This window comes from Peromyscus maniculatus, chromosome 23 (assembly GCF_049852395.1).
Source record: "Peromyscus maniculatus bairdii isolate BWxNUB_F1_BW_parent chromosome 23, HU_Pman_BW_mat_3.1, whole genome shotgun sequence".
NCBI lineage: Eukaryota > Metazoa > Chordata > Mammalia > Rodentia > Cricetidae > Peromyscus > Peromyscus maniculatus.
In genome coordinates this window covers 43273510-43295264 of record NC_134874.1, presented here as the reverse complement: position 1 = coordinate 43295264, position 21755 = coordinate 43273510, and the positions used below count along the sequence as shown (strand labels likewise).

The 21755-nt window shown below is 54.5% G+C and overlaps 1 protein-coding gene across 2 annotated transcripts in view; it reads left to right on the top strand.

The window, feature by feature from the left end:
* Positions 1–21755, top strand: part of Mad1l1 (mitotic arrest deficient 1 like 1) — a 326218-nt gene that overhangs the window by 186384 nt on the left and 118079 nt on the right. For both annotated transcript variants that reach the window (XM_006991094.4, XM_076560966.1), the window contains exons 12-13: positions 5637–5777; positions 15764–15820. In XM_006991094.4, the coding sequence (XP_006991156.1) occupies positions 5637–5777; positions 15764–15820 (198 nt within the window). The remainder of the gene's footprint in view (positions 1–5636; positions 5778–15763; positions 15821–21755) is intronic.

The window sequence follows — 21755 nt, the reverse complement described above, 5'->3', positions numbered from 1 at the left end:
TACATCGTGGAGGCCCCCATGCCTCCAGCCACTGCTCACTTCCCTTGGAGTGACCAGTGAGCGGCTCTGAGTGAGAGAAGTGATGGGGGGTGAGCAGGGCTGGGAGGGAATGGGGATAGCTCTACAGTCAGGGTTTATTTTTTCATAAGGAAGCCTTGGGGAGTGACCGAGAGCTGAGTGGAGGAGCTCAGACAAGGAGCGAGGCCGTGGGGCAGCGGAAGGACCACAGGAGATGCCCACAGAGAGTCCCTGCCTAGAGGCCCTCTGAGGCTTTTCAGATAGAACTGCAGTGAGTGGGTGGCCCAGTGAGTCAGCCCTGGCAGGGGAGGCCGGGAGGGGAGCTGAGAGAGGGGAGGGGAGAAGAAAGGGGTGAGGGGGAAGGGACATGCCTGCACTGAGTATAGATTCTTCTAGCCGCTCTGCAGGATGGAGGGGCCTCTGGGTCTAGGAAGAACCTCCGTGCTAGCACACAGGTGCCTGCACCCAGTCCCTTTAGTGAGGGTGGGAAGTGACAGGGGCCGCCCCGAGCCACTTACTATCTGTAAGTATCCTGCGGCCGGAGATAGGCTTCAGAGCTGTGTGCACCGGCCTCGTGGTCACTCATGTCCATTCCAAGCAGGGCCGTTTGACCTGGAGAAAGCAGCTGTGACAAGAGAGGATAGAGGGTGGCAGCCTGTCACCTGGGGGGTGTGGCCTCTGAGTCCAGAGCTTCCTGCAGAGGGCTCTAGTTGAACTTCTGAGACCACCCAGGCACCTTGCCTCTTCACTGTGTAGTCCAGTATCGCAGACAGGCTGATTTTATTCTCCAGGACACAGAGCCAACTGATGTCCTGGCCTGGCGTGTACACTCCCTGTCTCTGTAGGGACAACAGACTGCAGACTAGTCCTCTACTCCATGTCAACACCACTTTCCCATGTGTGCCAGAGGCTGGTGAAGACCTCTCCCTGGAGGGTGGGCTCTGAGTAATCTGAATGAGAAATGTCCCCGTAAGCTCATGAATTTGAACATTTGGTCTCTGCTTGGTGGCACTGTTTGGGAAGGTTGTAGAACTTGAGGAGGCGGAGCCTTGCTGAGGAGCGTGGCACTGGGGGTGGGCTTTGAGAGTGTAGAGCTTTGCCCCACTTCTAGTTTGTGCTCTTTTTGGTGTTTGTGGTTAGGATATGATCGCCCCAACATGAAATTTGCAGGCAAATGGATGGAACTAGAAAATATCATCCTGAGTGAGGTAACCCAAACCCAGAAGGACAAACATGGCATGTACTCACTTATAAGTGGATTCTAGATATAAAGCAAAGAACAATCAGACTGCAACCCACAGAACCAGGGAGGCTTCATAGCAGGGGGGACCCTAGAATGACCGTGGCTTATAATAAGTTTTGGTTTTACTCAATCACTGGGCAAGCCTCAGTGAAACATTTCACTATTAGGATAAGAATTTGTACTGTATCAAGCCGATAATAGAAAAAATTAATTAATTAAAAAAATAATGATCGCTCAATTTCCTGCTCCCCACCCCTACCCTATTATGAACTTTCTCTCTGGAACCTTCAGCCAAAACAAATCCTTTCTTCCAGAGTTGCTTTTGGTTGTGGTGTTGTTCATGTCTTGCTCTCTGGCCAGGCCCTCTGGGAACTACCTCCACTGCCCTCTGCCTGGGATCTGCTTCTTTGCATGCACCCAGTGCAGCCTGCGTGCTCTGGTTACCTGTGACCGCCCGCCGTCTCCTCAGCACTCTGGCCACTGGCCTGTTCTTGCATCCTCTGCTCCAAGGCCCGGTGGGCTGTGCTGTTAGGACCTCTGTGTAGCGCCTTCTCCATGTCAGTGCCAAGTGAGTGAGCACACACAGTGGATGAAGATGAGTGACAGGGCTTCCACTGACACAGTGACAGTCACCGAGCTCTCTTGGGGCATCCAGGGCCTGCCCAGGAGTTGGGGTGCCTATTCCTGTACCCTGTGTTTGTTGTTGCTTGTCTTGTGATGATTATCTGTGGACCCTCCTGGCCTAGCTGTCTGAGCTCATCCTAAATGTTGTCATTGGGGGGGGGGGGCACATTGTCAAGAGGCCCAGGTTCCAGAAGGCAGGGATTTGGAGTTTCTGGGTCCTGAGACAAGTGACTCTGTCCTTTGTGCCCCAGTGTCCCATCTGGAAAAGCACTGTGAAGCCCTGGCCTTGGAATTCTTTACTAGTTTTTCATGCAGCGCTTTGATACATTAGGGAGCCGGCTCAGGTGGGATGTGGGTGGAGTCTGGGGCTGGGACTCATGAGACTCACAAGAGACCTCGCTCCAGACCCCTTCCCAGGGCTACAGAAGCAGGAAGCATTTGCTGGAGAGAGGAGAGAGACTCTTCCATGGAGCTGCCCACAAGCTGTGCAGGGAGCTTGAGGGATGTAGCTTTGTGGGGTCACCAGCATGCTTGAGTGAGCTTTTTGGTGATAGAGCTGCCACCCGGTACCCACGCTTCTCTAAGTGAACCCACTGAACTTGGGGTTCACCACGCTAGACATGGAAGAAGTCCTTTCTTTGGTCTGTTGTTGCTCTTTCTGGCTAGGAGTGACTTGAAAATGGTCGTGTAACATAGCTTTAGTCGTCCGTCCGTCCGTCCGTCCATGTGTGTGTGTGTGTGAGTGTGTGGACATGCCGTAGGTCAGGTGACAGCTTGCAGGACTGGCTCCCTCCTCCCACCATGTGGGTCTTAAGAATCAGATTCAGATTCTCAGGTTGGCAGTGACCCGCTGAGCTGTCTTGCCAGTCCCGTCCCCCCCCCCCCCAGTCTCTCACTGAGACCTCGACTGGCTGATTAGCCGGACTTGGGAGTCCTCCTGGTTCTGCCTCACCAGTGCTAACCTGACAAGCATGGCCCATCACACCTGGCTTCTTACAGGGACTCTGGGACCCGAACTCAGGTCTTCAGGCTTGCACAGCGGACACTTTACCCACAGAGCCATCTTCCCAGCCCCTCTCTACCACTGCATGGTATCGTCAGGTGTTTGACTACAGCTTGTCATACAGGCTCTGTGACAGCTAGCATGGCCACTGGCCTCTCCTGACCCAGAGAGGCACCAACCAGAAGGCTCACTGTCCCCTCCGATTGTCTCAGGTGGGTTTGAGGCCTCCATCCTCAGCTGATGACTTCCTTGGTGAGACTGTCTGCTAGCACTCTCTCCTTGCCATTAATTACGCGGTGAGCAAATTTGATTGCTTTCAAACAGGATTGTTCTGTACCCGAGGAGAAGCACTCAGTGGAAAATACCATTTTGTTTGGTACTTGGTGAGCAGGTCTTTAGGGCTCTGTAGGCACCACCCAGGCGCTGGTTTGTGCTGCGATGAATCGCCTGTGCCTGCTCAAGTGGAGCCGGTGCGAGAGTGGCCTTGCTCATTAAAGAGCCGTTTCCCAGCCGTACCGCACAGCACCCGCACTGTGCTGGCCGTTCCCTGAAAAGACACAAACAGCCAACTTCTCCACTTCCATTTTTCTTCTGCGCCAGCCTGGAGACACTGGAAGAGAGAAACCAGCGAAAGGTGGCAGCGGGGAGATTTACCGATCAATAAAAGAGACAATTACAGTTTGTTGATGAAAGGAAATCCCCCGCCCGGCCTCTCGTGGCATCGACACTCTGCTAATGATAACTTGGGTAACCAGCTCGAGACGATAAAAGTCAATGGGAAGATATAGGATTTCAATAAAGTTATGGCACTTCATAAACCTTCCCACGGAAACAGATCACCCCCAGACCTGTGACCAGTTCCAGCTGGATTTGGAACTTTAATTTCTCACTTATTGAATTTTTTGGCATTCACTAATTACAAATTTTGTGCCGAGGTGATAACCGTGTCCCCAGCCTGGGAGGGAAGAGAGCCCAGGCAAGGCTTTGGAGGCCCATGGGCCAAGGGGAGAATGATCTTAAGCATTAGGGCTTAAGGATAGGCAGTGTTGGTGCTGAGGGTGGCTGAGTCTGGGTGACACAATCAGGGTCTCAGCCTCATGGGAAACTCCTTGGTGGCCACCGGTGCTGTTTCTAGTACCTATGTGGTCTGAATAAGCTGGTCTGTGTGAGCTCTCCTGGTGTGGACAGACAGTGCAGGTCACATGGGAAGGAGCCTCTGGCCAGGGTTGTGCTGGGCCACTCTGACCTTTTCCAGGTGTATGGTTTGGGAAAGGGGTGTGGGGGAGCACGTATGAGCCAGGTCCTGCCCATCATACCGAGACAGCGTTGTCAATGGTAATAAAATCCTGTTGTTTTCATGAGCACCAGTTGTCTGCAGGACAGTTCACTGGACACTTTGTCCACAGTGGTATTGATCCACATAGCTGCCCTTGTGACCACTTTCTTGCTGATGGAGGATTTGAAACTTGGGGTGACTAGCTAGCTGGCAGCAGACCAGAGCTGGGGTTGGAAGCTGCTGCTTACAGTAGGAAGAACTTCTTCCTGAGCTGTGCTGTCCTCAAGCATCCTCATTGCTGGCTGCATGAATGGGCAAAGCTCAAGCAGAAGGTTCCCTGCACATCAGCAGGGAAGCCCCAGGGTCCAGTTAGAGCCCAGAGCTGGCCTTGCCCAAACCTGCAGCATGAAGAGCCTCCTCACCTCCCCAAGGGATGTGCACAGGAGGTTGGTGAAGCTGGGTCTGGCACACCTGGAGCGCTAGAGGAAGGACTTGTCACTCCTGCGTGTGCACTCTGTCCGTTGAACTCTTAGAAGGCGACGTCAGGGTAGGGGGAGTCCCCAGCCTGCACCTGGGGTTTGGAGGCTGGGCCTCCTCTACCTATGATGATATCTGTGTCTGGAGAAGCCAAATGGCCCTGTCGGTTTGGGACCATACTTAAGAACCGGTGTCATGGGGAAAGAGAGAACGCAGTAAGAGCCTGGGGAGGCCAGGCTCCCCAACAGTGCTGTACCCCGTATGTGGCCCTCAGAGCAGCTTGGCTCCCCAGACAGGGTAGCTCGCATGTCTATGGGCTTCCTTGCTGGCAGGGTGGAGGGGGCTCCCCTTCAGCCCCTGTGCAGGTCTCCCCAGCATTCTAGGGATCCTGGGTCCCAGTCTTGGCAGCACCTCTCCACTGATAGCTTTCTGATTCAGGCTGTCAACCTTAGGATCTGTAGTGTGTACAGAGCAGCCAAGGATTAGCCACACCCCCAGCTCTCACTCCCACTCTGTTCTGAGCGGGAAGGTAGGAGTGCTCGGCGGTGCAGCTGGACAGACTGGTGGTCTCATGTATCTGAGTTCTCTGTGGAGGTGAAATGCTTACTGAGACCACGGCGATTTCTGGAGCCCCAGTGTCTCAGGGCACTTAGTGCATTAGGACAGAGCTAAGGGTTTTGAGTCTGCTCAGACAGGGTTGGAGCTCATTCACCAGGCTTGTGTTCTTGTTCTGATTGTCGCTAGTCAGAAGTCACATCAAGTCAGTATCCACCCTGGCATGGTTGGGGTGAGTACTGTTGGCAGGGTTGGCTCCTTCGATCACTGGCCCAGTGAAACTAAGTCTCGGTTGCGGGCTCTTTGGAGGTGTGCAGATGGAAGCAAGCCTGTCCTGAGCTTTTTGAATACCATATGCAGGAACTCTGAGGCTCCCACCTCGGTATTCCCCTAAGCCATCGACACACTGTCCCACCTGACCTGACCATCTGTGTCCTCAGGAGCGAGACGGCATGCGTGCCATCCTGGGATCCTACGACAGTGAGCTGACCCAGGCCGAGTTCTCAGCCCAGCTGACACAGCGCATGTGGGAGGCCGAGGACATGGTTCAGAAGGTGCATGCCCACAGCTCGGAGATGGAGGTAGGTGGGCACCATGGGTGAGTGGGGACCGTGTTGGGGCGTGCAGCCATGGGGGTTATTTTGATACCTGCCCTCCTTTACTTCTTATGTGGTACTTGGTGGTCAAAGGATTCCAGGCAACCCCAGGCATCAGAGGTGGGGGTCAAGGGATTCAGGGTGAGGCAAGGCCTCTGCCAGCCCGAGTTGTTGCCAGGTGCCTTGAGGACGATCTGTGCCCTGTAGCCATGTGGTCCCATGGCAGCCTGCTTCCTCTTGCTGCATGTTCCTGTGGTGTTCCTGTCTAGGGGATGGCGCAGCGTCTTCCAAGCAGTCTGTGACTTCTTGTCTTTCCCTGTCACCTCCCACAGTATCATGAGTCCTGTGAAGTCTCATTCTGCTTTAGTGAGGACAGAGAAAATGTTCCCTTTTGAGGAAGAGTAACCCTTTGGCCTCCATAGGCTGCTCGGCACTGGGAACCAGTGAGAACCTCAGCGGGCCTCTCCTTTCAGGCTGGCTTGTGCTAATGCAGGATTCCTCCTGCTAAATGCTGGCATTCCCTGGGGGCTGGCTTCCCTGAAAACCATCCCAGATGCAGGGGGAAGCCCTTGCTCTCCCTCCAGCAGGGGTGGGGGTGCTTGGTTCTCATAGAGGATGAGGCGGACCCTGCCTGTCAGGAGAACCACACAGCTATGCCCCCGAGGCTGCCTTTGCCTGCCCTGCACCCACTCTTCAGTTGTGTCTCTAAGCTTGACTCTGGCTGGGACTCTAGAAACAGGGCTGTCAACTGCCCACATTTTAATGACAAGAAAGCAGATACCCAGAAGGCCCAGGAGTGAGCCCAAGTCACCAGGTGCCTGTAGACACAGCTAGGTCTGCCCCGAGTCCCTGCTCACCTGCAGGGTGTCCTGGGTCAAGGCCTTCGTCACATGCTGTGGCCATCCGCTCTTTTGGTGTTGATGCTCACACTGTTGGGCTGGCCCTTGACCTTGGTGTGATGCAAACACACAGGTGCCCCCGGGCCAGTCATTCTGTGCAGGCAGCTTGGCCCTCGCCAGCCAGTGCTCTTGGTCGTCCACCTGAAGAAGTGTCCAGAGTGGCAGCCAGAGTGATGGCGGCACCACACGGACTTCCCAGAGAGCATTGGAATCCACACTGAGCAGGGCCCCTTCCTAGGGCTGCAGAGCCTTTGGTGAGGGGGATGTTTAAAAGAGACAACTGTGAGCTGGTCTGGTGGCAAAGGCCTGCAGTCCAAGCTGCTTGGGAAGCTGAGGCAGGACGATGATAAGTTCCATGCCAGCCTAGGCTGTAGAGTAAGTTTAAGGCCAGTCTGGACAACTTAATGTCTGTCTTAAGTAAAAAGAAAGTGGAGGATATAGCTTAGCTAGGGACTGGGGTGTGGCTCAGTGGTAGAGCACCTGCCTAGAATCCCCCAGTGAGGGGCTGGGGTGTGGCTCAGTGGTAGAGCACCTGCCTAGAATCCCCCAGTGAGGGGCTGGGGTGTGGCTCAGTGGTAGAGCACCTGCTAACTTTCATGAGTCCCTGTATTAAATTCCTAGTACTGAAAAAGAAAGCAAACAAATATATATATCCCACAATAACCATGAAGTGCAGTAGCATTTTAGGGGTGAGGTGTGGAGTTGAGGGTTCTTGTGAGGGAGCAGTCAGAAGCTCCCCATATTGTTGTAACTTGTCTGGAACACTAAGGATGCACTTTTGACCCTCCAGCTGAGAGGACGGTTACGGGTCTCGCGGTGGGAATACTGGAGAGTGACAGAGTGAGAGCTGCCGAGCTTTAGCTCTAAGGATGGGTGGTGGCGAGGCTGTGCCGAGGAGGTCATGGCCAGGCTGCCCTCATGTTCTTCCCGCCTGTGAGGTTCTCATCAGGTGCATTGGGCCTGCGTTGTCCTTGCCTGGAGGAGCAGCCCTCCCTGACACTCTTGGCAGAATGAACAAGCCCTCTGAGGGGTGGAGACTCACTTGGGCCCTGTGTTGATCCCACCCCCAGCTCCCAGCTACACATTTGTCCCCATGACTCACAGGTGGGCAGCACCCAGGAGTGCGACCCACTGGGTCTGCCATGGGCTGCGGCATCCCAGCCCTCCATCCTCATCGGAAAGGTTAACTCAGGCTCCAGCGAGCTGTACCATCATCAATGTAACTGTGTTAATAGCCGTTTTATTGGAGCACATTAGGCTCCGTGAGAAACGCTAACGAGGAGAGATTTGCAGGTCTGCTCTCTGACACCTTGCGGTGTCCCTGGTATTTTCTCACCGAGCGGTCCCTTCTCTGGTGCCCATATGCATCCCCCATAGGTGGTTAGGAGCGTGATAGTGTGGTGTGTTCTGTGTCCCGTGATCAGTGCTGTTGGGGTTCAGTTCCGCAGATGAGTGCTCCCTGTCACCATCCTGCCCTCACCCTACTCATGGTGTGTATGTCAGGCACCCCCTCTCTTTCCCCGAAGGATGTAAAGATGGCGAGTTCTTCCTCGTGTTCTGTCTCCCAGAGCTGTAGTAGAGCCAGTGGATGATTGAGCTTGGGGGCTCAGCTGGTGTTCTCACTGTTGTTCAGTAATCGTACCTGTGAGCGTTTATGAGGTTAGTCAGCCGGGGGAGGCTGAGAAATTCCTCCGGCACATACCTTCAGGATCCCTTTCACTGCTGGCCCTCCTGTGCATGGGCACTCTAGCCTCTTGAAGCAGGCTGGTCCTCCGTGACCTCCTCCTCCGGCCCTGTCATGTGTGCTGATACCATGACTGGTGAGCTAGGGTACTGAGAGCAGAGTCCCAGGGGACATTTCTCCTCACTCTGTAGTCGTGCTTCTGACTGTGGGTGTGTCACCTGCAGTCTAGAGTGGCCATGTGTTGAGACTTGTGCCTCATCCTCACACAGGTCACCAGGAGACAGTTGTACCCAGTCAGTCACAGGCTTTCCCTATCTCCCCTAGAGGTCTCCCTCTCACACAGTGGGACCCTGGAGGTGCACAGGGTGTGGCCATCTCAACCCCTTGGGGGGTGGAGTAGTATCTGGATTTAGCATAGTCTAGAGGGGGAAGCCTGCCTAGAGGTCTGAATCCGCTGGAGTGGGGGCGTTGCACCTTCTGCTTCCACCAGGGGGCAGCAGACAGGCCCACTGCTTTCTGGGCCTAGCCACACTGTCCTGGAGGGGGCTAGGCAGGTGCAGGAAAGGATGGCCAGGAGGAGGGCATGATAGGGAACTGGGCACATCCTGAGTAAGGCTTGACCAGAGGCAAGGACCAGGCAGGTGTGAGTCCCACAGCTGGGTGGTCTGCTGTGGAGGGAGCTGGAAGGATGAGGGTGGCCTTGGCTTTTTGCTTCCCAGCTCTGCTTCCCAGCCTGACCTTAGGAGGGTGCTCCTTCCCCAATCACTTCTCATCCTGATCTCTGCCCCCACAGAGTCCTGGGTACAGTTGGGTGCTCCAAGAGTCCCCATTAGTGAGAAGGGAGATGGGCAAATGGCCTTGCCTAGGCATATAGACCCAGAGGAGTGGGGAGCTGCCTCTGGAGAGGCTGGTGTGGGCTCCTGGGGACCTGGTGAGACTGGGGTGGGAGGGTGTTCCTCAAATCAGAAGTTCTGGGAATTGGGGGTGACTTGTGAGCATGACTGGTGGAAAAGCCCTTGTGACTGAAGTCAGCCAGGAAGCTGTTCCCACAGCAGCCATGGAGCTTGGTGTTTCCAGCCACACCCTGGCCATCACCAACACCTGGCCCAGTCTGCAGGTCCATGGCCTAGGCCTCTTGTCACCTCCAGCCCTGACCCTTTTGAGGAGAGCACTCTTGGGCCAGGACAGCCAGGGAGCCACAGCTTGGTGACTTCACACCTGGAGAGTCCAGCAGGCACACCCTGACCATCTCAGGCCACTCTGTTAATCAAGGTAGCATGCATCACCTGCTACTTCTGAGTGCCTTGGCTTATAGGCACATCCTGCAGCCTGCACATTCTTCTTCAGAATCTCTCCAGACTCCTGGGGACAGGGTATCTTTTTTTGCATTTGGAGAAACTGAAGCCTGAGGTGGAGGGTGGTCCAAACCAACCCTTCCTGTCTCTTATTCTCCCCATCTCATGAGCATGTTGATACCCCTGTTGGGTGTATTCTAGAGACCTCGCTCACTGCCAGGGTCTGAAAGCTACACCAATAGCACGCAGGCTTAGCACCTCCTGCGTGCTGAATGCCTGGAGAATGGCTGAGATGGGGGGTGGGTGAATAATCTTTGGACAGGTGTGCTCAGCTCACTGTAGGGCAGCCCAGCCTTGATCCAACCCTGTATTCCCAGGCCAAGGGGCGGGTCACTAGTCTGGCTGCAGGTGGTAGAGCTGCAGCCATGGAGGGTAGCTTTCCATTGCCTTACTGGACAGTCAAATTCATATAACAGAAGCTGGAAAATGGCTCATGCCTGGAGAGCTTTAAAAGTCCTGTCAGGAGTTTATTAGCTGAGCTGCTTGTATTGACACAGTAAAAAGTTACGTAACTTAGTGGAACTCCTTCCTTAAAGGTCCCTTGGTGCCGTGCAGCTGTGCGAGCATGGCTCATGTCTCGGATGTAAGTAGTTTCTTCCAGGAAGATTGCAGTGGAGAGCGAGCCGTCACATTGCCTGTGGTGTTCAGTCCTGAGTTGTCAGAAGGTGGAGAGGTGCATGCAAGGGAACCCCCTAGTGTGGGATCTGACTTCACATCCACGTCGAGGGATGGGCCTGCTCTTGCCCTCAGTTTCATGGACAAGAGGGAGGGATGCAGGGAGGCAGGAAGACACCGCTAACTATGTGATGGTTGATTCAAGGCGGTCTTGTGTGGGTGGTGCTGCCACCCCTCTCTCTGCCTCTCCACCCCTTCATCTAGCTCCTTTCTGCTTTCGTCCTTAGTCTTCCTTCCGTGTATCTGTCAGCTGTGTGTGCATGTGTTCCCGTGTGCATGCTTGGGTGCACATGTCGGTACTCATGCATCTGGAGGTCAGGTCAATATTGGGGCCTTCCTCTCACCATCACCTGGAGCTCAGATTTGGCTAGACTGGCTGGCCAGTGAGCCCATGGGATCTTTCTGTCCTCATCTGCTCACACTGTGATTTCTGGTTCACATTGCCAAACTTGGCATTCTCCATGGGTGCTAGGGATGCTAGGGATCTGAACTCAGGTTTTCATGCTTGTGAGGCAGGCAGGCACTTTACCCACTGGGCTGTCTCCCAGACCCTCTGTTCTCTCTCTTTCTGCCTGGTGGCTTTTCTCTGTCCCCGTTCCTTCACCCTGCCTCACCTCCAGCTCCTGTCTTCTCTGGCATCAACAGGCCGTTCTATGGATTCCTGTGCACTGGGTGTAGGCGTCCGTGCCTGGCCGGTGTGTGTGTGTGGGGGGGGTCATTGTCAGTTTTGTTCATGAGAGGGCAGACATGACAGCCTCGGGGCTGGCCATGGGTAGGCAGGCAGCCACTGCGCCTCCTCTCAGCACAGTCCTGGCCCGGGTTAATGTCCTTCAGCAGTTCCAGCACAAGGCATGCTTTGATTCTAGCAAAATCATTTCAGCAAAACAAACTAGAAATGTGGAGCTAGGAGACTCCCAGTAGCCTGTCTCTGGCGGGGCTGCTGCCATTTTGCCCGGATTTTATTTATTCCATTTAATAAAGCCGCTGCGGAGGTTGGAAGCAGATGTCACGAGTCCTCTGTCGACGGAGCCATAAATACAAGTGTGTGGCACTTGGATGCCACGCGTCACCTGAGTTGTGTTTCCAGCGTATTTAATTAAAACAGATTACAGCGCTGCTAGCTACATGGAGACTTGCTCACAAATGCACTGGCATGCTGCTTTCCAGTGAGAGGCCTGCACTGTCGGGGAAGCGTGGGGGAGAAGCTCTGAAGAGTTCCAGGAAGTGGATGCAGAAGGCTGAAGGGAAGAACCTGGGCCCTTACCTGTGCCGAGGAATCACCCCACCACTCAGCTGTAGGCCCAGCTCCCTGGGCCCATTGCAGAGATGGAGGACAAATACTAAGAGCTGAGATGAGATGTTAAGATCAGCCTTTGTGGAGGTCACATAGATGAGAGGCGGCCATTGGGATCCCAGCCGCATGCCAGAAGATTGATTGCCCACCAACCGCTGCGGTTCCCAGATCTGAGCTCCATCACACCCCTGCAGGGTTTGTGGGAACACTTGTTGGCCAGGACCCTCTGTTGACGTCAGATCCAGTGGGTATAGGCTGGAGTCTGGGAATCTCCTATTTCTAGTGTAATGCCTAGGATGCTAGGGAGTGGGTCTCTGTGGAGTCGCTAACCCTGAAGAGAGTGTGGTGGCCTAGGCTGGGGCTGTTTGTCTCCTCCACTCCAGCAGAGTGCACCTCTGCCCTCAGGGCTCGCACCCCCATAGTCCGTACCAGTCTGCATTTTTAAATGCCAGCCCGTGCTGACTGTCTACTCAGGAGCTGGTTGCTCTGCAGCCCATAGAAGTTGAAGGTGTTCTGCCTGCCATCAGTGTGGAGAGGCTCCTGCATCCGTGTCCACACTCACATCCCAAGGGAAAGCCTAGCCCTCGAGTCTTGGCCTCTTCAGTGTTAACTCTGTCCTTGGGTGGACCCTGCCTGCTTAGGTCCAGGTAGGCAAACTGTTCCCCTCTCAGGGTCCTCCCAGCCAGGTCAGGCCGTGGTGTTGCAGAAGGTAACACCAGCCCCCTTCAGGGCTTGGGATGGCCTGTCCCAGCCTGCACCCCCCGCAGGTTTTCCTGTATCTCCCCTCCAGCTGTCTGTGTGCCTGCAGGGGTGCTAGATCATCAGGCCGCCACTTCTCACTTCAGGATAAAAATAGCCCTGCTGAGGCTTCTGTGCAGGATGGCATGTCACAGGTGGCGCATGTCCAGGGCTTGTGTCTGAACACATGCAGTCCCCAGGGCCTGGCTGGGGACCATGGCCAGCGCTGTCAGCACTTCTACAGGGGTAAGAAATGTGTGCCAGCCACCTGCCACCTTGGCCACACCCGAGACCGACCACAGCTGTGCTGTCCCAGTGCTGCTGGCTGCCTCTCTAGAGTCTGACCAGGACTGCTGTTGCCCTGTCCAAATTGGGACCATCTCTGGACCAGTCTGTCAGCTTGCCTTCTCAGTGCATAGCCCCAGATCCAGGCTTTGCCCGCTTCCTTCGTGGCAATACTGTCTTGGGCAGCATTGGTGGCTGGTGCCGTGTGAGCAGAGGGTTGACAGCCAAGCTGCCTGCATTAGCCACTGGCTCAGTTGTGTGGGCCAGCTGTGGGCAGATGAGGAACAGCCGGTGCTGAGGATCCTTGCTGCAGTTTTCCTGTATAAAGGCTGGCTGGCCTTTGGAAGTCTCAGGAGAAAGCAAGAGCGAACGAGCCCTGCTGTCACTGCAAAGGGCAAGACACTTACTGCGACACCACCGCAAGGAGATGCTTTCTTAATCCAGACACCAGCAACATGAGCCTGCAGCTGCCCATCCCCCACTGCTGGGCACTACACCCATCCTCTGTCCTCAGCTCTGCACTGTATCTTCTGGCAAGGCCCGGGCCATCCCCTTCATTGTCTCCCTTTTGTGGCTGAGGCAGCATTTGCCAGAGGCTCTGCACTCAGGCTGCAGATAGGACTCTACCCTCCTGTCCCTTCTGAGAGCATTCATGATGATCACGGCCGGCCGGCCATTTGGCACTAAGGTGGTCTCTGGTGACCATGGCCTAGGACCTCAGAAAGGACCTGCTGTCTGGATGTGGATGTGATGATTGACTGTCTCCTGCAACAGCGCTATTGCTTACTCTATTATTCTCCCGGACCGTGTGCTCTGAAGGCTTCCTCGGCTAACTTGGCTGAGCCAAGAGCCAAGACCTTTGCCAAGGGAGCCATGTCATGTGCGTGTGTTTGATTCTGGCCAACTGCCCCACCAAGCATGGCTGTCTGGATGAGTGTTTCTTGTAGTCTTCTGGGGAACTTTCTGGTTATCTCCTGATGCAGGTGTGGGATGGGGTTGCTGGTGGAGCTGCATTGGCCGCCAGCGCCTCTTCTCTCTACAGATGAGGTGGTCATAGAAGGCAGGTTGATACTTAGCATCCGAGGGGGGGGGGAGCAAGAGCGAGAGCGCATGTGTGCTGTCAGTGGACAGCCTCAGGTACTGGTCTTTACCTTCCACCTTTTGAGGCATGGGCTCTTGTTCACACAGTGAATACCAGGCAAGCTGGCCTGAGAGCTTCCAGGGACTCTCCCGTGTGTCTCTGCCTTCCATCTTCCCGTCGGAACACTGGGTTACAGATGCATGCTACTGTGTTGGCTTTTACAGGGGCGTTTGGGATCCGAACTCAGATTCTCACAGTTAGGTGGCAGCACTTTCTCCACTGAGCCGTCTCCTCAGCCCAGGCGTGTGTTCCTCAGTCCCTTGAGCACATACCTGGGGAGGTTATGCAGACATGACACACCGAGGAGAAACCAGATCATCTGGGTGGCTTCAGTTCCACTGTGACTGTCACCGTCACCGCGACTCGCTCGGCTCCCATCCCTTTCCCTTCAGCACCCCAGCACTTCCTGGGTTCTGCCAGCCCTGTCTTCTTCGCAGAGTGGTGTTTCGCTGTTGGTCCTGATTTGCATTTGGCTAATTGCTAACCATGTTAATTACCTTTCTGTGTGTTTGCCGCCTGTGTGCGTTTCCTTTTTGGGAGATGTCTGTTTGCCTCTTTGCCTGCTCTGCTGTCACACTGTTTATTTTTTTCCTCAGTGCTTTGTAGCAGATCAGTGTGTGTCCTTGAGGCCAGTCAGGTGCCCGGGATGCCAGTCCCAGTCCTCCAGCCCCTTACTCATAAAGCAGCGAGGGTGGTGTGTTTTGGAGCAGAGGGAAAAGATTGTGTGCCCTGGTGATGGACTTGTAGGCCTCACAGTTCTTCCAGTTTTGAGAGTCGCAGGTTAGACCTGGGTTCAGATCCTGCCTTGTTCACTGACTGACCACTCATTGAATTGTACATGGTGGTTGGTTTCTGGGCCCATTTTCTTAAGGAAAGCTCTTCTGGGGAAAGACATGGTATACCCGGAGGATATCCATAAGCACAGAGTTACCCTGGTGTCTGCAGAGTCCTCAGCCTGTGGCAATCCCCAGAGGAAGAGGGCCAGCCTCACAGCAGAGACAGCATAGGAAGGGGTGCCCTTGCCTGTTGCAGAGCTGACAATGGGGTAATTCTGTTGCTCTGGGCTGGGCACTGCCCTTCCAGCTCAGGGGGTGATCACACCCTTGCTGTGTAAGTGGTTGGCTCACTGGAGGAGGACATTTATAGATAGCTCACAGCAGCTACCTGTGGTCGGGATGTATTTTTACAGGCATCTTGGCCGTGCCACTTACTGCCTGCCATGGAAGGCTCTAGCAGGGCTTATGAGAACTGATACGTTTAGTCAGTGAGGCCTGTGTGCTGTTCTAGCGGGGGGCAACATTATGAGTTCAAGAGGATGGAGCCTGTGGCACCCCGGAGCCAAGGTCTGGCTCTCCGACCCTTGGGCCCTTGCAGCCTTGTGCAGGGGTTGAGACGGCTTGTTCTGCTGTGACCTCCAGCAGGGCAGCCTCCAGCAGCCTGCTCCGTTCACCGGCCTGTGGAAGCCAGTCCTTCTCTGCGGGTGGAGCCCTGGGGTGGAGCTCAGGGACTCTTGGTCAGGAGACATTGCTGTTGCTGCTCAAGTGCAGCATGCCTTCCTTCTCTGGGGACACCAGGCCGGGTGCCCCTGGCTGGGGCTTTCCCTGCCCCTTCCCAGTCTGTCCAGCGGTGACTGTGCTGGGGAGCGCCCACCCCAGTTAGTGCTTCCAGAGGGGGAGACTGCAAGAGGCAGCTGGCTGACCTCCTCCTCAGGCCCTCCTCCATGTATGGCTGCACAGCATGGATTGCTGTGGGCTCAGAATGTCACACTACCCAGGGCCTGACTAGAGTGGCAATGTGGCCCTGACAGACTCAGTATAGAGTGGAGGCTGAGGTGAGCCCTTCACCCCTAGGCTGGCAGGCATCTCTCCTCAGCCCTGACCCTCTTGGTCTTATCTTGCAGGCTCAGCTGTCTCAGGCCCTGGAGGAGCTTGGGGTTCAGAAGCAGAGAGCCGACACGGTGAGTACTGAGGTGGGGGTCACTTGCTGCTGTAAGGTGAGGGCAGCCTGTCTGGTAAAGGCTCCCTGGAGTCCTGGATCTGCACACAAGGGAGTGCCTGCCTTTGCTTGGCGGGACTTGGCCTACAGGCACGTCCTCCTCTGTGGCCATGGGGCTTGGATATTAGAAACTGCAGAGTGGAAGGATCGGAGGAGGAAACTGGGTCTTGAGGCCCACCCCCGTGTGAATCCAAGGTGTGAGCCAGCTGGAGTCATGGGAGTCATGACTAATAATGGGAGGCTAAGGGCTGGGCCCAGCGAGGTCAGTCTAAGCAACATAGGGTCAGATAACAGAGGCGGGGTTTGCCTGTGGGACTCGAGTGTGACTAGAATTCACAAGTGGGGTTGGCTTGTGGGGACTCTGAGGGTTCTGGGTCAGGGCTGACATTCTGATCTGGGGGTGAGAGAGACCGGTGGTGGAATACAGAACCAGGGAGGGTTGTGCAATCCTGGTTGTGCCCACTGCCCACTCACGTGTGGGTGCTGCGGACACAGTGTTGTCATTTGCACGGAGGTCAGACTGACCAAGCAGAGGCTAAGCAGCAGAGTGCCAGTCAGCTGGTAGCTGGCAGTTAAGACAGCATGGGGGAAGGGAAGGGGCCTGGGGCTGGTCAGAGGTGGCAGGCCAGGCAGGCCTCTGGCCTAGAGTGTGGGGTCAAGGTGGGGGTGGGCGTGATCCTATAGATTGTGGAGTGTTATGTCCGTCAGAGAGTGTGGAGGAGGCACTGTGGAGCATGGTGTCTGTCAGTGGGTGTGGTGGGTTTCTTTAACTTTAGGAGATCGTCAGGGGTGGTATGACCTCGTTCTGCCCAGGCAGTGGTTGTGGGTTGGCTAGTGTGGTAGATCGCTTGTCTCCACACGTGGCCTCTTGGGCTTCATCCCTGTGGTCCAAGTGCCCCAGCCTTTTGTCGTGGCAGCCTGTTTGCTGCTGCCGTTGGGGAAGCCACGTGTGGGGGTGTGGAGTTGTGAGCTGAGCATCAGTCCGGACGCACAGCCCGGGGAGACCCTGATGTTCTGTGCATCCACATGCGTGGCTTCCTCGGTGTTGACCTGAATTGGAATGTGCCCCGGGGCCTTGTTTTCATAATGTACACGAGGCCAAGAAGAATTAGAAATGAGTTGTGCTGAGCACATGCAGGCCCAGGGTTCCGTGGCTAAGCAGCTTGCTGTCACCCAGGGCCCACTTTGCACGGAAGCCTAGCTGCCTGGCTCTGCCCGTACTTCCTGTGTCACTTTGGAAGCACTCTGAGCTGGGTCCATTTGGGGGCAGGATGCAGAAGCTGTTCTTGGGTCAGTACTAGGTACTTCCTGGAAGTCCATCTCACAGACTTCCACATCTTGGTGCAGAGCTATGGAGTACACTAAGTGGCGTAGTGCTGAAGCCTGGCTGGTCCTCTCATCTTGTGTCCTGTATTGGAACTCCTGGGACCTGTAAGTCTCTAGGGTCTGGACCCCCACAGATATTGACTTAGCATCCCGGCGTCTCTGGCAGGGTGGGATTTGACCTGTCTTGCTCTGGTCTCAGCGCTTTTGGCCTTCTACCTGCCTCATTTGTCTTTTTAATGTCTGTGTGTGTGTGTTGTGTGTGTGAGAGGGGGCGGGGAGGAGGGAGGATGCATGTAGTATGCACCTTGGGATGAAGTCAGAGGCTGTAGGCCCTTGCCTTCCACCTTGTTTGAGACAGTGTTTGATTACCACTGTATGCCCGCTAGCTGTCCTGTGCACGCTGTCTCCACCCCATCTCCCCATAGGAGGACTAGGACTGTAGACACTGGCTACCACTTCCAGCTTTATTTGGTTGCCGGAGATCAAACTCAGGTCATCTGGCTTGTATGGCGAGTGCTTTCTCCCTGGCCTATCTCTGCAGTCTCAGCCCTAACTGTCTTACACACCCCTGGTTGTAGGAGACAGTGGTTGTTCTGATAGTTTTATGTCAGCCTGACACAAGTTATAGTCATTAGAGAGGAGGGAGCCTCAACTGAGAAAATGCAGCCATAAGATCTGGCTGTGGGCATTTTCTTTCTCTCTCTTTCTTTCTGTCTTTCTTTCTTTCTTTCTTTCTTTCTTTCTTTCTTTCTTTCTTTCTTTCTTTCTTTCTTTCTTTTTTTAGATTAATTTATTTATTATGTATACAGTATTCTGTCTGCATGTATATCTGCAGGGCAGAAGAGGGTGCCAGATCTCATTGCAGATGGTTGTTAGCCACCATGTGGTTGCTGGGATTGAACTCAGGACCTTTGGAAGAGCAGCCAGTGCTCTTAACTGCTGAGCCATCTCTCCAGCCCCGGCATTTTCTTAATTAGTGATCAGTGGGGGAGGGCCCAGGAGGGCCCAGCCCATTGTGGGTGGTGCCATCCTTGGGGTGCTGGTCCTGGGTTCTGTAAGAAAGCAGGCTGAGCAAGCCATGGGGAGCAAGCCAGTAAACAGCAGCACCCTCCATGGTCTCTGCACCAGCTCCTGCCTCCAGGTTCCTGCCCTGCTTGAGTGCCTGCCCTCACTGCTTCTGATGATGAACTGTGATACGGAACTGTGAGTGAAATAAACCCTTTCCTCCTGAGTTGCCATTGGTCATGGTTCATCACAGCGATAGTAACTCTAACTAAGACAGTGGTCAATGCAAGCTTGTGGTAAAACATGGCTGTCTTTGACCCTTGAGAGAGGGCCAGGTGCCACAGGCTCTAAGATGCCCATCTCTCTGATGCTGCTGAACAGGATGCTGGCCCCTGGGGCAAGTTTTCTTCCTGTTTGTTTAGGGTTGGAGCTGGAGCTGTCTCTCCTTAGCCTAGTTTTTGATCTCTGCCTCTGATTGCCTAATCTTAGGTCATTTCATGGTGTTTATTTCACTTCTCCTCTCCTTCCCATTTAAGAGGAAAATAAGAAGTGACAGTGCTGGGGACCTGTGGCACAGCTGGTCACACGTGTGTTTGTCTCACAGCCTCCATCCTTCCCTCGGGTGCTGCAGGGTTCAGGGGCGGCTTTGCCAGCCCAGGAGCCCTGCCCTGGCCTCAGCAGTGACCTGGGCCCGGCAGATCATGTCCATGTCCCGACTGTCATCGACCCCTGAGGCTTGGCTCGCTCCAGATGCCCCTTCTGTCTTCTGACCACACTGAGCTTGGCGAGGGGAGGCTTCCTCAGAGCAGCAGACGTGCACATCAGGAGCACCGTCCTGTGGGACAGTGTACCACAGGAGTTCCCATACAGTGGGAGTCTTGTTGCGTTGGGGTTATTTCAAGTAGTCCTGTGAAGCAGTGAGCCCATGCGGGGTCCTTCTCTGCCCCTCGGGAAGCCTTCACCACCTTCTCTTCAGCTCTCACAGCTGCATTCACTGCTGGCAGCTACACTTCTTTCCTCCATTTTATTGTTTATTTATTACTTATTTTGTCTCTTTGTGTACATAAGTACATGTTTGAGTACATGTGTGTGCATGCACATGGAGATCAGATGATAATCTCAGGTGTCTGTCCCTGGCCAGGAGTGTTGGTCCACAGGCTAGGCTAGCTGGTCCATGAGCCTTCAGAGATCTGACTCTCCACCTCCCATCTCACCATCGCTGGGAGTATGAGCATTAGCCACCACTCCTGGCTTTTCTCTTTATGGGGCTCATGGGGGTCAGAATTAGGGTCTTCATTGACTGTGAGGCAAGTGTTTCATGATGGGACCATCATCTCAGCCCTGTTTTTGGTGTTTTGAGTGTGGGTAGCCCAGGCCACTGGCCCCAAACTTATGATTCTCCTGCCTCAGCCTCCTAAGTGCTCAGATTAGAGGCACACCCAGCACAACGGTCTCCTCTTCTAGGCTTAAACTTGCATTTCCAGCGTCCCCCTGTGTTATGACTATTGTGGCTTCCAAGAAATGGCATTCAGCGTCCTTGGGCCTGGAGGAGAGAGGTGCCTAGCAGGGTTTCCCAGGGAACTGTGGTGAGGCCAGCCTCAAGGCCTGCCTATCATCCTGTTTACCTTCAGCCTGTGGCGGCCGCCTCCCCTCCTGTCAGCTGTGCATGGGCCCCGGGTCCACCCTCCTCTGGTTGTCCCGACCCACCTCTTTCCCGAGTTACAAGTGAATTGCCTGCGAGGTGCCTGCTGCTTGCCAACTCCTTGGGCGTCAGTAGCTCTTTTCTTCATAGAGAAGAACCAGAGACCGAGGAGCAAGTGCACCCCGCAGCTGGCAGTGAGGCTGGGGGGGCAGTGGGCTGCCCGGCCTGCCTCTGAGCCCTCCGTCTTCCTGAGGCTGAATGCTGTGAAGAAGGGCCATCTGAGCGGTACCGCCTGGCCCTGGGAAGAGGCTCCTCTGACCTGCGTTAGAGGAACCACACCGATGTCTAGCATTATCAGGGACACGGCCCGGGACTCGCCTGGTCCCTGCAGCTTCCAGCCCGCTGGCTGCTGGCATCTGACTCCAGGCTTGTTCACAGTCGTAGAAGGGGAGCTGTGCCATATTGAGCTAATCGCTAATGGCAGGACAAAGGCAACTTGACTTTGTGTTATTAATTAGTAACCTCACACTAATTAGTGAGCATGAGTGTGGTTCATGCTTCCTCTTTAAATGCAATTAATACCACAAGGAGCATCGTCCCGGGCCAGGCTTGCATCGTTAGAATACCTCACCCTAATTAGATCCGGCCAGCAGTGGCTAGAGAAATGAGGTTTTTGATTACAACCATAAAAAGCCTCCAATATTTTATAGACTTCAGGGAGCTAGAAATGTGGATTTATCTTCTGTCTTAACAGGCCTCTCCCCCCAACCCCATCCAGTGTAATTAAGCAGTCATTTCTCCTGATTACCGTTTTCCCCTAATGGTTCCTCCTTGCCCTCTGTGTCTTACTCCCAGCGGAGCTTGTGGATCAGGGGGGCCTCTGCCCCCAAAGAGGCTGTGGTAGAATTGGCTTGGAGCTTCCACCGACCGCTCGCTCTTCTTCGTACCGCCTCCAAGAGTAACTTCTGTATATAATGTCCCTCTCTGTGGCCAGCGAGCCAGGAGCATGTCACAGGTGACTTCTCTCCACAGCAGATGCTTGGTGTGATGAGCTGAGAGCAGGGGCTGGCACTTAGTTGGTAAAGTGCTCGCCTAAGCAGGCCCTGGGTTCCAGCCCTGGCACTGCATGGTATGCGTTGGACATGCACACAATCCTGGGACTCTGCAGGTGGAAGCAGGAAGATTAGAAGTTCAGAGTCATCCTCAGCTCTATCATAAGCTCAAAGCCAGCCTGGGCTACTTGAAAGAGGAGACTCCGGGGGTATGGGTATGTGGGGGGGGGCGGTTTGGAGAGGTTGCTCAGTGGTTAAGAGCACTTGTTGTCTTACAGAGGAGCTGGAGTTCAGTTCCTAGCACCCACATGGTGGCTCACAACCATCTATAACTCCAGTTCCAAGGGATCCAATGCCCTCTTCTGGTCTCCACAGGCACTGGGCATACATATGGCATACATGCATACATGTAGTCAAAATACTCACACATAAAACAAAAATAACTAAATTTTTTTTTTTTTTGAGATAGGGTCTCTCTATGCAGCTTTGATTGCTTGCTGTCCTAGAACTCACTCGGTAGACTAGACTGGCCTGGAACTCAAAGAGATCCACCTGCCTCAGCTTCCCGAGTGCTGGCATTGAAGGCATGTGCCACAGCTAGCTTAAAAAGAATTGGAATCCTCTGGAACAGGTAGTTGTGAGTCACTACATGGGTGCAGGGAACTGAACCCTGGTCCTCTGCAAGAGCAGCCAGCACTCTTAACCACTAAGCCATCTCTCCAGCCCTAAATCTTTTTTTAAAAAGAAAAAGACCCCAGAGCTATAGGTCCTGTGGTTCCACGTGGAGAAGGACCTGAATTCTGAGGACTGTGTGTAGTGTATGTCCCCAGTGTCTGCATGTCCTCTTAGAGCTTTGGCTTCTCATTAGAGTC